The sequence below is a fragment of the Haliotis rubra genome, unplaced genomic scaffold, assembly GCF_003918875.1.
Source record: "Haliotis rubra isolate DU_JTF1 unplaced genomic scaffold, ASM391887v1 Scf4, whole genome shotgun sequence".
Taxonomy (NCBI): Eukaryota; Metazoa; Mollusca; class Gastropoda; order Lepetellida; family Haliotidae; genus Haliotis; species Haliotis rubra.
The window spans coordinates 5,923,209-5,936,683 of NW_025767079.1; the positions used below are offsets into that span (position 1 = coordinate 5,923,209).

At 40.9% G+C, this 13,475-nt stretch overlaps 1 protein-coding gene across 1 annotated transcript; it reads left to right on the top strand.

Annotated features, from left to right (window-relative positions):
• Positions 1–2,718: 2,718 nt before the first annotated feature.
• Positions 2,719–9,417, top strand: LOC124287294 (flavin-containing monooxygenase 5-like). Its single transcript, XM_046723793.1, has 6 exons — positions 2,719–2,875; positions 3,642–4,100; positions 4,896–4,951; positions 5,594–5,984; positions 6,708–6,949; positions 7,682–9,417. Exons 1-6 carry the CDS (start codon positions 2,758–2,760, stop codon positions 8,015–8,017), a joined length of 1,602 nt encoding a protein of 533 aa, XP_046579749.1. The 5' UTR covers positions 2,719–2,757; the 3' UTR covers positions 8,018–9,417.
• Positions 9,418–13,475: the final 4,058 nt, after the last annotated feature.

Here is a 13,475-nt window from a genome sequence, read left to right on the forward strand (position 1 = left end):
TGTCTTGTCATGCTGGCAATCATCTTGTTCGGCAAAAGAACGTGAATTAATCACAATTATGCCCTTCACATCATTTTAAGCATTTTTTTTTAACATTTTGTATGTACAAAGTTGATGATCCCCCTACCTCCCAAAAACAAAATGGGTTGTTTGACTCAAGTTGATGCTGCTGTGTTACCTGATGCCGAAGTGATGAAGAGCTTTGATGAATCCTTGTTGTACTCCATGGTCTATGTTGCTAGGTACTCTGCAAGGTCATCCTTGGTTGGTCATGAGATAAGAATCTCTTTGATGTGATGTGCCTGATTCATGTTTCATCAGTTATTTGGTTCTGGACCGGATCCTTGCCATGACGTCGTTTTTCTCAGGTTGCCCTTTTAAGTGAATCAGGTTTATAGGTATCAAACACAAGAATGACTTCATCAAATTCTCTTGTAAGGCTCATCAGTCGGTTATTGAAACACTGAACTTAGACCCTTTACTGTCTCCTACAGGAGGTAACTGTGTCATCTTCTGAAGGAAAACCATACCATCAACTACAGCAATGCACTGTAAAATTACTTTGGTCAAGTTGAGGGGCCATTTCTGGATCCCTGATGATTTGACTTTTACCCGGCTCCTCAAGGTAGCTGATGAACTTGAACTTGTCTGGGCATTGCAACAACATGCCTTTTCACCAGGTCCGAGCACTAAAAGTCTTTTCAAGTTAGGACTGGAATCAAAAAGTTTAACAATTCGTATAGAGCCATGTCGAATGATATAACAGTTTGGTGATCTTTTCCAGTTCCAGTTTTTCAGTTCTTTCAGATTCTTAGCCTGTATCATTACCATGAGTGGTGCTGACCATTTGTGAGCAACTTCAGAAGGTAATGGCAAATCACCAACTTGTCATTGTCTTGCATTCAGACAGCAAAGAATATTGTATGCAGCCCAGCCTGGAATCATACTAGCTTCTCTCTCTTCCCTCATTCTGGGCATCACTGATGCTACTATTCATCCAAAGTGTGTCATGTTATAACCTTGTGAAATACCAACTCTATTAAAGTCCTAGGGGGTTATATATGGTAACCAACCTCTGGAGAAGGTTGGTTATTTGATAACCAGTCCCTGCAGAGGTTGTTCACAAAAATTAATAACCCCAGATATTGACCCGATAATCAACCCACGTGGTATGTCTGTACTAAACCACTAATCCAAAACCCATTCCCTTTAAGGTGAGCACAGACAAGTAATATTGAGAAAATTTATCAGCTTTAGCAGTTTACCATGTTTTTTTGTAAAAAAATTATGAAGATATATTTACATATTTTCAGAGAAATTATGCAGGTGTATATAAATGTTCTCTTCAATTCAATGGAGCGTTGTGATAAAATGTATATGAAGGCTTTGCATTGCAGTGGCTTTTGTTAACATGCATGTGGATTTTTATCAGCAGAAAATATATACTCGGCGTCAATGTTATTAGATTCACAGATAAATGATGATAAGCATTGGTTACTGACGATCAGTTCCAGCACATATCTTCACAGATCCCAGGTCAGATGATAGATAAACTCATTTTCAAGAGTACCGAGATGTAAACAGATACACAATGTTTAGCAATGTTTGTAGATACTGATGGTGAAAGAAAAATGTTCAAGACCCGCATCACCCCTGGCTTTCCAGGCCAGATGTAACGGAAACAGTGCTTAACGCGGCTTTTCCCTCATCTAACTCCCTCACTCACTCACCCACTCACCCACCCACTCACTCACTTCCTCAGCCACATACTCATGACTTTCGTCTCGCAACAAGCTCACACGCCAGATGCAAAGAAATGAGTGCAGGGGCGGATACAGCTTTTTGAGAAAGACCCGTGAAGATCCGGGGTAGAATAGGTCTTCTGCAACCCATGCTTGCCACAAAAGGCGACTGTGCTTCGGGTGGTCAGGCTCGCTGACTTGGTTGACACATGTCATCGGTTCCCAATTGCGTAGATCGATGCTCATGCTGTTGATCACTGGATTGTCTGGTCCAGACTCGATTATTTACAGACCGCCGCCATATAGCTGGAATATTGCTTAGTGCGGCGTAAAACTAAACTCATCTCGCTCACTCACTTTCGTCTCACAACAAGCTCACACGCCAGGTGCAAAGGAATTAGTGCAGGGGCGGATACAGCTTTTTGAGAAAGCGGGGTGCACACTCTTGAGAAAGGGGGCTGCACACTTCATTTTCACCCGTTCTCACGAGAGTTTCATTGGTCATTTAATAAACACCCCTGCACCCTCCCCCCTCACCCTCTGGACCCGCCTATGTAGTGCTACAAGTGGCTTTACCCCATCTCAACCACTCACTCACCCACTTCCTCACTCACTCACTCACTCTGGACCTATAACTGATCAGTATCTCCCCCGACAGCTGACCCAGCAAACTATCAAGATGTTATCACCCACATCTTGTTATCACTTACCATTTCCATTTTCCAAACCGAAATCTCTCACGTGGCTGGGTTTGGTCCAGCAATCTGAAGTCTCATTAACATTTTTCACACTTATATTTAATTATTTACTGTATATTTATGACAGTCATTTATGACGCATTCATGCAAGGGTTGTATAAATATATAACTGGAGACTCTGAAATAATTTCTGTGTGTGTACACATATAAAACATAAACGTTTGTACTTCCGGGCTATGACACCTGATGTGAAATCTTTATTGAATGTTCAAAGAATTGTTTGAAGATTGTGAAAACCGATTGGAGACAAGAAGGAAATGGAGCCGAAGAAACAAGCAGCGATTATTGGAGCCGGGATCTCAGGTTTAGCGGCCATTAAGTCCTGTTTGGAAGAGGGTTTGGAGCCTGTGTGTATGGAACAGTTTGATGATGTCGGTAAGAAACTAGTATCTCAATTTCTAGTTGTTGGTAATGATCAGAAGTATTTCCTTAATACTCAAATATACTGAAAGGCAAAAGAAACGTAGTAATATTGGAAATGACATTTAGGTATCAATGGAGGATTTGAACCTATTTTTTAAAATATACACCGGACTTCCGGCGTACATTTGAAAAAAATAGGTCCAAAATAATAATTATATATAATTAATCAACATTAGTGACTTCAATCAAATAGAGATGTAACGAAACTTATACATTGAGACAATGTTTCTCTAAAACGTCAACATTCATCAACATGTTAAATGTGTTAAAGATTTGATGAGCAAATGCAACAAATGGTTCAGGTGAGGATGCTGAAGGTCAATATCTACTCGTAAATTCATATTTACTGAAACAACGTCGATCAACAAGAAACAGATATTCGAAAAATGGTTGAGGCAGGTAGTAAAGATAAAATGCGGAAACATTTTGAGGTAAACTGGGGTCACATTAAAATTTTAAAAACATTTATGTGCAACCAGGAATCAGAAATGGCATGGTATCTGTAAAACCATGGCACAGTATCTGTATGTACTATTAAACCAGCATTTGACCAGACAAAGGCAAAAAAGACCTCCCTCTCACGCATGCACACACAGACATGCACACACACATGCACACACACACAAAGCAATGATCCAGGTAAATCTCAATTCCACTACAACTTCCTATCTACATGGATCAGTACTGTCTTGTTTTAATACTTAGTTTTGTTTTAAAGGTGGGTTTTGGTGCCACACTGGAGAATTTCAGGATGGACAAGGCGCCATGGCATTTGACAACTTAACGACTAACACCCCTAAAGACATGTTCTGCTACAGCGACTTCCCCTACGACAATGACGTCCCGCCCTACCCCACGCGACCCTATGTGCACGACTACCTCTATCGTTACTGCGACAGGTTTCACCTCCGGAAGTACATCCATTTTAACACTAAAATCCGGAACATCCGGAAGTCTGATGACTATGAGGAAACGGGGAGATGGGAGATTGAGACAACCGATGTTTCAGAGGTCGTACACAGGCATGTCTATGATTTTGTTTTTGTCTGTTCGGGGTATTGTTCTGATGCAAAATATCCCATTACCAACGGACTGGAAAATTTTAAGGGATTAACGGAACACTCAAAGACCTTCAAGGACGGATCGAAGTATGCCAACAAGCGAGTTTTGGTAATTGGTAAGTAGTTCTAAGTCTGCCATCTTTGCTCTTTAAATGTCTACAAATACAAACTGGGGTCGAGCTTTTGGTTCTCGTGTACAGCGTGTATTTTCATGGAGTGAGTGAATGAATCAGTGAGTGTGTTTTAGCAGTATTCCAGCAACAGCAGGAACACCAGATATGGGCATCACATATTGTACCCATGTGGGGAATCGAACCCAGATCTTCGGCGTGACAAACGAACGCTTTAGCCACTTGGCTACCCTACCGCCCATCTTTCATGGAGTGGTGTGTTTGTGAATGAAGTTTGAAGTGACCATGTGTTGCAGGTTCAACCCGGGAAGAAAAATGAAATGCTATTATATCAGACTAATGTTTATCTTCGTTATCTTTAATGACAAAGAAGTTACCCATTATAAAGGTGACAATCACACCATCATTTTGGGGGTCACCATTTGAAGCTGATTGTCTTGAATGACTGCTATGTGGTTTTATTAATGTTTAGTGTGTACTTATGTTTTGGTTTGCTTTTTTTATGAGTGATTTTAGTTTGCGTTTTGAACCGCAACCATGAGAGCTTAGTTGGGAGGAAGGCCCAGCTTGGTACTGACAAAACTTGAAACATAATCGCGGCGAACAGGGGACTCAAAATCACAGGGTTCCGGAGTTTCCAAGGGACGTTACTTTGCAATGCAAATTGCGGCATCTCAATCGACTTGTAGTGCATGCCCCTATTGCTTTTGAAGAAAACAATAAAATTATTGGGAAATAATTAAATCTAGTGTAGATCATTGTATATTATGTTTGTTTCAGGTACTGGGAATTCAGCAGGAGATCTGGCAGTGATGGTTTCTCACGTAGCAAAACAGGTGAGCTATAGCATGAGGTCGCTGGGCGGGATGTTTGTTTATTTGTTTGTTGTTTAACGCCTCACTCAGCAATATTCCAGCTATATGGCGGCGGTATGTAAATAATCGAATCTGGACCAGGCAATTCAGTGATCAACATCATGAGCATTCATCTTTGCAATTGGGACACGATGATATGTGTCAACCAGGTCACTGAGTCTGACCATCCAATTCTGTTAGTTGCCTTGTAGGACAAGCATTTGTGCTGATGACCAATTTTAATCTTCAATTTGATCAGCTAATCTCGGTTTGTGTGCAAATACCGTTTTGACATCATGTAATGTCAACAGCAAAAGAGCTCAGTTATAAGCTGTGCAATTATTCTAGTCGAGGGTGAGAATTCATTATTAACCTCTTCTGTTCCGCTCAATGCACAGAAGTGCATATCAAATTCCTATACCCATTAACGGCACATATGGGCCGGTAGAGCAGCCTAGTGGCTGAAGCGTTCGCTCGTCACACCGAAGACCCGAGTTTGATTCCCCACATGGGTATAATGTGTGAAGCCCATTTCTGGTGTCCTCCGCCGTGATATTGCTGGAATATTGCTAAAAGCGGCGTAAAACTAAACTCGCTCACTCACATGCTGCCTACATGTTCCAGGTATATATGACTGTGGGGAGAGGAACCTTCATAGTGCCTCGGTTGTTGGAAGGAGGGGTCCCTTGGAGCTACGCGACACAGCGCAGGGCATTCTTAAGAAAAAAGAACAATTTTGCCAACATGGTTCGCGCCACGGCTAATTCCCGGATAAAGCACGTTGCAACAGGGATCAACCTTACCAATTCCATGAAGTCAACTTCGCTGATAATTAACGATTTCTTGCATATACAAATTGCCTGTGGTCGTGTGAAGATCGTTGGACAACTGATCCGTGTGGGGGAACATGAGGCAGAGTTCGAAGACGGCACGGTTCTGAAGGACCTGGACGCCATCTTGTTTGCGACAGGGTATATGCCTGGATTGCAGTTTCTGTCGGACGAAGCAAAGGGAGGTGGGTGCAAAAGAGTGAGTGAGTTTGGTTTTACGCCGCTTTTAGCAATATTCCAGGAATATCACGGCGATAGACTCCAGAAATTGGCTTCACGCATTGTACCCATGTGGAGAATCAAGCCCTGGTCATCAGCGTGACGAGCAAATGGTTTAACCACTTGGCTGCTCCACCGCCCCTTCGTGCAAAAGAACAGAACAGATATTACGTTGAACCTTGTTTCAGTGAGCGAGTCTGGTTTGAAGTATTTATAGGCTATTAGGGCTTTGCCATCTTGACGTGGGAAGGTCGCCCCCATTTAGGGTAAGCCTCAAACGATTTCATTTTTGGTGATATCATCACTGATATGGTGCTGACCTGATGGTGGAACCCGTGAAGGTCCGGGTTAGAATATTGGCCTTCCGTAACCCATGCTTGTCGTAAGAGGCGATCAGGTGGTCAGGCTCGCTGACTTGGTTGACACATGTCGTCGGTTACCAATTGCGCAGATCGATGCTCATGCTGTTGATCACTATATTGTCTGGTCCAGAGTCGATTATTTACAGACCGCCGCCATATAGCTGGAATATTGCTCAGTGCGGCGTAAACCTCAACTCACTCACTCACTATGGTGCTGACAAACCTGGACAGATAATAAGGGGCACAACTCTGCACAACAAATGTCTTAACAGAAGACAAAAGTCACACTGAACTTGTAATATTCAACCTATTTTATGCTTTCTAAAGGGACAGACAAGCAGTACCGGTACAAGATGACCTTCCCCTTGACCTTGACCCACAACACCCTTGCCCTGATCGGGTGTTTTGAGTCCGGGTCCACAGTTATTGCGGTGACAGAGATGCAAGTCAGATGGGCGGCCAGGGTCTTCTCCGGGAGATGCAAACTTCCGGGACATGAAACAATGATGGTGGATGTAGATAGGTGGAACAAGTTTGTTATAAGGAAGTATAGACGCTACAAATACAAGGTAATCACTTATGCTTGGGAATTATGTTTGGGACCATTGGCCGTATCTTGTAACACTCGGGGCAGTGGTAACAGCATCGCTTATTCACACCGTATACCTGGGTTTGATTCCCAACACGCCGTGGTATTGCCGAAATAGTCAATCAGTGTTGATATTATAATGAATGTTTTGAGAGTGCATCACCACATGTACTTCCTTATGACCATAGTTGTTTGTACAGTAATCGCTCTTGAAAGATGACAGGTGTATGACGTGAAATTTGCATGTGTATGATTTTCATTTTAAACACACAACCCACCCGAACCCCCACCCCCCGCTTCTGCCATGTGACTGAATGTAAACAAACCAGACAATCAGGTTTGGGCACCATAGACAGTGAAGCTCATACCAGATAAATATTCCAGATAATAGAAAGTTTTAATATTTACGAACCAATTTGCATTTCACAGTTGTTTTTGGCTGAACATGGGATGTTGGCATTGCAACTATTCTCAATAAAAGGAGTGGTGGTGGTCATATATATGTAATACAACTCCACAACTGGACACAGGCAATAAATAAATAAATGTATATATATATAATATATATGACAACGTATCCCAGCTTACAGGGATTAGAATAATCCATGGATCGTTCAATCTCTAGATTTGTCTGCAGTTTCACATGTAATAAGGACGTGCGTTTCTGTTGTTTTGCTTGATATAACAATACCATTCTGTTTGTCATCAACAGGTCCCAAATCTGAAAATCCGAGACGAGATGGCCGCGGAACTGGGAGTGGCCCCTACCTGGTGGGACCTGGTCAAGGCCGGACCCCGACTGGCCTACCTGTACTACTATGGCCCTGCCTTCCCCTATTACTACCGACTGTGGGGCCCTCACGCCTGGTGTGGAGCAGAGAAGGCGATCTACAATGCACTGGGCCATGGCTACATACCCAAACCAGTGATGAAACTGAAACCAGACGTTACACCGAGGTCGTTCGTTACACAGCATTTAGCTTTGACTGGTGCTGCGGTTGCAGGTGCCCTGATGCTGGGTTCCTACCAGTGGAAAGTTCTGCAATGATGGTCTAGCTGTGATGACGATTGAGATCTGTATGCTCCGAACTGTTGATGGCAACTCGGACTCTGTATATACCTTGTTATCCATGGTCTGGAAGAAAACTGGACACATTATGCCTCTGGCATCGATCTATGTCTTAATTAAGGCAATTTGTTTTCGAATATTCTTCTCTTTTTTTTGTTACTCAATATCTGTTTTGAGAAAGACAAGAGGTGGGGGTATATTTATTACATTTATGGCACGGCAAGAGAACCCATCTGAGTCTTCTGATTAATGTTTCGATGAAAATTCCGATAGGTATGTTGCAAAGATAATCCTCATGGAAATGTTGCAGTTGTTTTATGATATTGGAGGATAATATTATGTATATGTGATATACCCTGATGAATATGTTCCTTGATTATCCGGAGGGATATGTTTCCATGATAGTCCTGGTGGATATGTTTCCATAGAGATATGTTTCACTGATAATCCTGAGGGATATGTTTCCAGGATAATCCTGATGGATATGCTTCCATAGAGATATGTTCCATGGTAGTCCTGACGGATATGCTTCCATAGAGATATTTTTCAATGATAATCCTGATGGATATGTTTACAGGATAATCCTGAGGGATATGTTCCCAGGATAATCCTGACGGATATGTTTCCAGGATAATCCTGAGGGATATGTTTCCAGGATAGTCCTGATGGATATGTTTCCGTAGGAATCCAGATGGAAATGTTTTTCTATGTCGAGGAATGAAATAATACTGTACAAGACTCATGTAAGTTAAATAAGCTCTACTCAATGCCTGATATTGAACAATGAGTTCTATTCTCTACGTAGATACAGTGCGTGAAGCCCATTTCTGGTGTTCCCCGACGCGATATTGCTGGAAAATTGCTAAACGCGGTGTTAACCTACACTCACTCACTCAATCACATCCAAAAGTTCTAAAGCAAACATTCGGTTGCATCAACTTGTTTGATAGGATTATAGGGTCGATGGGGTAGCCTAGTGGTTAAAGCGTTGGCTCGTCACGCCGAAGACCCGGGTTCGAATCCCCACATGGGCACAATGTGTGAAGCCCGTTTCTGGTGTCCCCCGCCGTGATGTTGCTGGAATATTGCTAACAGCGGCGTAAAACCAAACTCAGTCAGTCAGTGATAGGATTATAAGTACACGCACCGTGTTGATGTTTAGAAATTTCTTATTTCTTTACTCTTAATTCAAATCGTTATTACCATTTGCTGTAAGTTTAAAATACTAATATAGGTGAGCTACAACATTGTTGACTTACATTGCCAGATACTGCACAAGTGTCGTTTGTCTTTCATGATATTATCAACACATTGTACCATAAATAAATCTGCCACTCTATAGTTATTCCTATGAGTTATTAAATACATTATAAAAACGAGTATATTCATCATGGTCATTGTCATTCTCATCTTCATGGTCATCGCACCACAGAGGAATCTCACGAGAATATTTACTCCTGTCCCACATTCATACACTCAAATATTAGTTTATGTGTTCCACCAGAGACCATACTCCTGTCCCGACATTCATACACTCAAATATTAGTTTATGTTTTCCACCAGAGACCATACTCCTGTCCCGACATTCATACACTCAAATATTAGTTTATGTGTTCCACCAGAGACCATACTCCTGTCCCGACATGCATACACTCAAATATTAGTTTATGTGTTCCACCAGAGACCATACTCCTGTCCCGACATTCATACACTCAATATTAGTTTATGTGTTCCACCAAAGACCATGCTCCTGTCCCGACATGCATACACTCAAATATTAGTTTATGTGTTCCACCAGAGACCATACTGCTGTCCCGACATGCATACACTCAAATATTAATTTTGTTTATGTGTTCCACCAGAGACCATATAAGAGATTAAATGGTCTCTGGTTCCACTACAATGGTGATGATTTCCTACCTGTTTCTTAGACATCAAAGTCCATGATTTTAACACGTATTTTCTCACATTGCGCCTTGTGAGTGAGTTGGTTAATGGTTGTTGTATTAGTTCGTTAATTCGTTAATTCGTTACAGCGATCCAAGTTACAACATTCAAGGCCCCAGAAAAGATTTCAGTAACCACAGGCAAACTGTAGCGCAAATAGGGCTGCGCAACACACACAGAATGACCAATTTTCCTACATGTATTCCTATATTCCTATATAATGCTTAAAGCTTGCCTTTTGATTCTATCCGGTTTACCTCTCCATTTGAATTTAAAACATTTTGCCTGAAAAGATGTGTTTTATCCGGAGGTGATGGTATGGTTGAAAAAAGATGATTAAGTTTAGCAAGTAAAAGTGATTTCAAAATTATATTTCTTCCTATTGGAGTTGGAGTACGAATTGACCATCGAAGAAATGAAGGAGATTTGGCTAACTTTGACTCTAGTGCACGGTAAGCCTAGACATCGCCAGAGCCAGGGTTCAGTCGAAAGGGCCTATATCGACATAAAGGACATGGTCTAGAAGCCAGACCCCCAAAATGGTGAAAATGTGGTGCAGTTCTGGCGACCAAACGGGATGTGATTTTTCACAATCAGGAATGATTTAGCTTTGATTTGAAGACGGTTGTCATCAGCTACCGTGCGTGACTACCGTGCAGGGGCCCTTTTAAGGTGCAAAATATAAGATAATTTCAGCTCCATGCTTTACAAAGTATCAACAATACTATATATGTCAAAGATACTGTTGAACTGTCATACATATGTGCGTTTATTGACATTCTGGCAGAAACAACAATTCAGCTGATGTCAGAAGGAGATATATTTTGATAGGTGTCAGTATTGCACTGACATGCCGTGAAACCCTTAAAACTGATGGATAATAATATGACATCCTAATGAAACATTGCCTTCATATCAATTCGTAGTTATTGTTCTTAATAGTCATAGCGCATTCCCAGTTGACATGTTAGTTAATGTCAACATTGTCAACATCACGGGAACATGTTTTAAGTCTACATCCACATGCCGAAATACACAACAGGTTTAACCTCTTGCAGCTACACCTTCCTGTACATTGATTTTTACATGCACAGATATGAAGTTGAAGAAGGTCCACGGAAACGATTTAGCCTTAACTTATTTGCAACTTTATCAATTTTACAAATTTCTGAAAATAGGAAATTTGGATAGCAGTATATAACTCCCTGTGGGGGTCTAGACAGGCTTCACTTTGGACTATTGCATTACAGAAGGGGTTGGGCCGAAAGTTTGGAGTATGAGACTACTGGCATGTGTAAGGTCCCAGCGACCGGTGTCAGGCCGGGAAAGCCACATTTCAATTACATGTACATGGTTGTAGCCGGTAAAGCCACATTTCTAATAGATCAAATAATTAATGGATTACCGTAACCGGTAAAAGACTGTTCCTACGCTAAACGCCAAAAGAAACGTTACCCTCCTACCATGTGAATTACGTTAATAAAAATATATGTTAGAAGGTATTAGCTTTAAAAAAAACCAACTTAACAACCCAGCTTTATGCAAATCACGAATCAAATTCTCAAACGCACTCATATTTAGGTGAACTGCATCTTTTTCAGAAGATTAAATAGTCCTATTTTCGACCATGCCGAAATAAACCAATAACAGTGTTTTAAAATAGATGTCCAAAAGAAAGGTTGAAATAAAATTCTGCTTAAGACAGAGATAAACCATTTTAAGTCACCATTTTTCAATTTTTAAAACAAGTAACACCTGTTGTAGAGTGTGTAAAAAATGTAAAAGGATCATTCCTATGAATTCAGTCTTTTAAAACATTTTCTGCTTATTTGCAATAGTGAAAACAAATAAAACGTGTCTTTGATATTGTGCAAAAGTGTTTAGGAACACCGAAAATGATCTTGTTAACATTTTTGCTTGCACAGTAACATCTACACACACAGCAATATCAATCGCCAAAACGTAGCAATATTTGCATCAATTTCACGTGTAGAATGATTCTATAGGGTATAAAGAGTCCCAAGAATGCATGATATGATACACAAGCACGAGAAATGTGCCACGAGTAACAGCGGAAGAGAGGGAAAGAGCCATTGGGATGTTGCAGATGGGGTCGACATACAATGCTGTCGCAAACGCCCTCGGATGCCACCATATCACGGTTATAAGACTTATTCAGCGCTACAGACAGACTTGGGTCACCGTAGATAGACCAAGAAGTGGACGTCCACGCATCACAATGCAGCAGAAAGTTTTCATGAGAAATGTACACATGGCAACAAACTAAACCATTATCATTATTATTATGTTTTTACAGATTAAGATTTTTTATTATAATGTGATAATATTATATGTAATATCATATATTATATTGTGCTAATTATAGAAATAAAATCTGTTGTGATCTGAATAAAATTATGAGGAAACATGTCTTGTTTTGTTAAATACGGTAACCTGTTTGAATCACTAAGCATGTTTTGACAGCATAGCCGGGAGAGCCACATTCCATGTTCACGCAACCATAACTATTGTCGGGAGAGCCACATCAATTTTGGCTATCTGTTTCGGAAATGTGGCTCTCCCGGCCTGTAACCCAGCGACCAGCGAGGGAAACGCATTTAAAAAAGCTAATCTCCTAGTAATATTAGCGTTCATATTTCGGAAGATAAATACATAGATCTGGGCAAGCAGAAGATGTCCTTCATTTGAAACACACTCTGCTGATCACACCTGGTGGTTTCATAATATCTGTTGGAACAATGCAGTTGACTACAGCCGACTTCGTAATAGTCATCTGGGTGAAGTCTGTCAATATTTTAGAGCTGACGTTGTATTGTCGACGTTCATCAGCTGATGAAGATAGTGATTCACGGAGCCAATTCCACTCTGCTTGAAGGACAACGTAGTCATGCGACATACTGAAATCGGGAAATGAACGACAGTTGGTGTTTTAGTATCCATCTAGACGAGGTCACTCAATACTTTCAATATGTATAGACGATTCAAGGTTTTCCGAGCAAATATAATTCTAAAGCGTCTGTCAACTTAAATACCACCTTCTGTGCGTGTATTGAATAGCTGACAGTAATTAAATGTAACTTGACAATTGGCTCTCTGAGGTACGACTTTTGCAGAGACCAGAACAAATATTGGCGACATACATTCAATAATAGCATTTGAAATGATCTACAACAGATATCATGAGACTGACTATACATTTATTCATTAACCATTCTCACAGGTTCACAAATATGTTGGGCCAAAATTAATGTTCAGCAACCCATGTTGTAAGAGCGAACTAATATGATCGGGTGGTCGTTCTCACTTACTTGTTTGATGCATGCCATCGTATCCCACTTGTGAAGATCGATGCTCATAGTGTCATGACCATGCTATCTGTAACTCCTTTGTGTATATCATTATATATTTAATTTACTAAATCCGAGGTAGCATATTTTTATGAAAGTTACAGTAGAAGCAAGATGTTAAA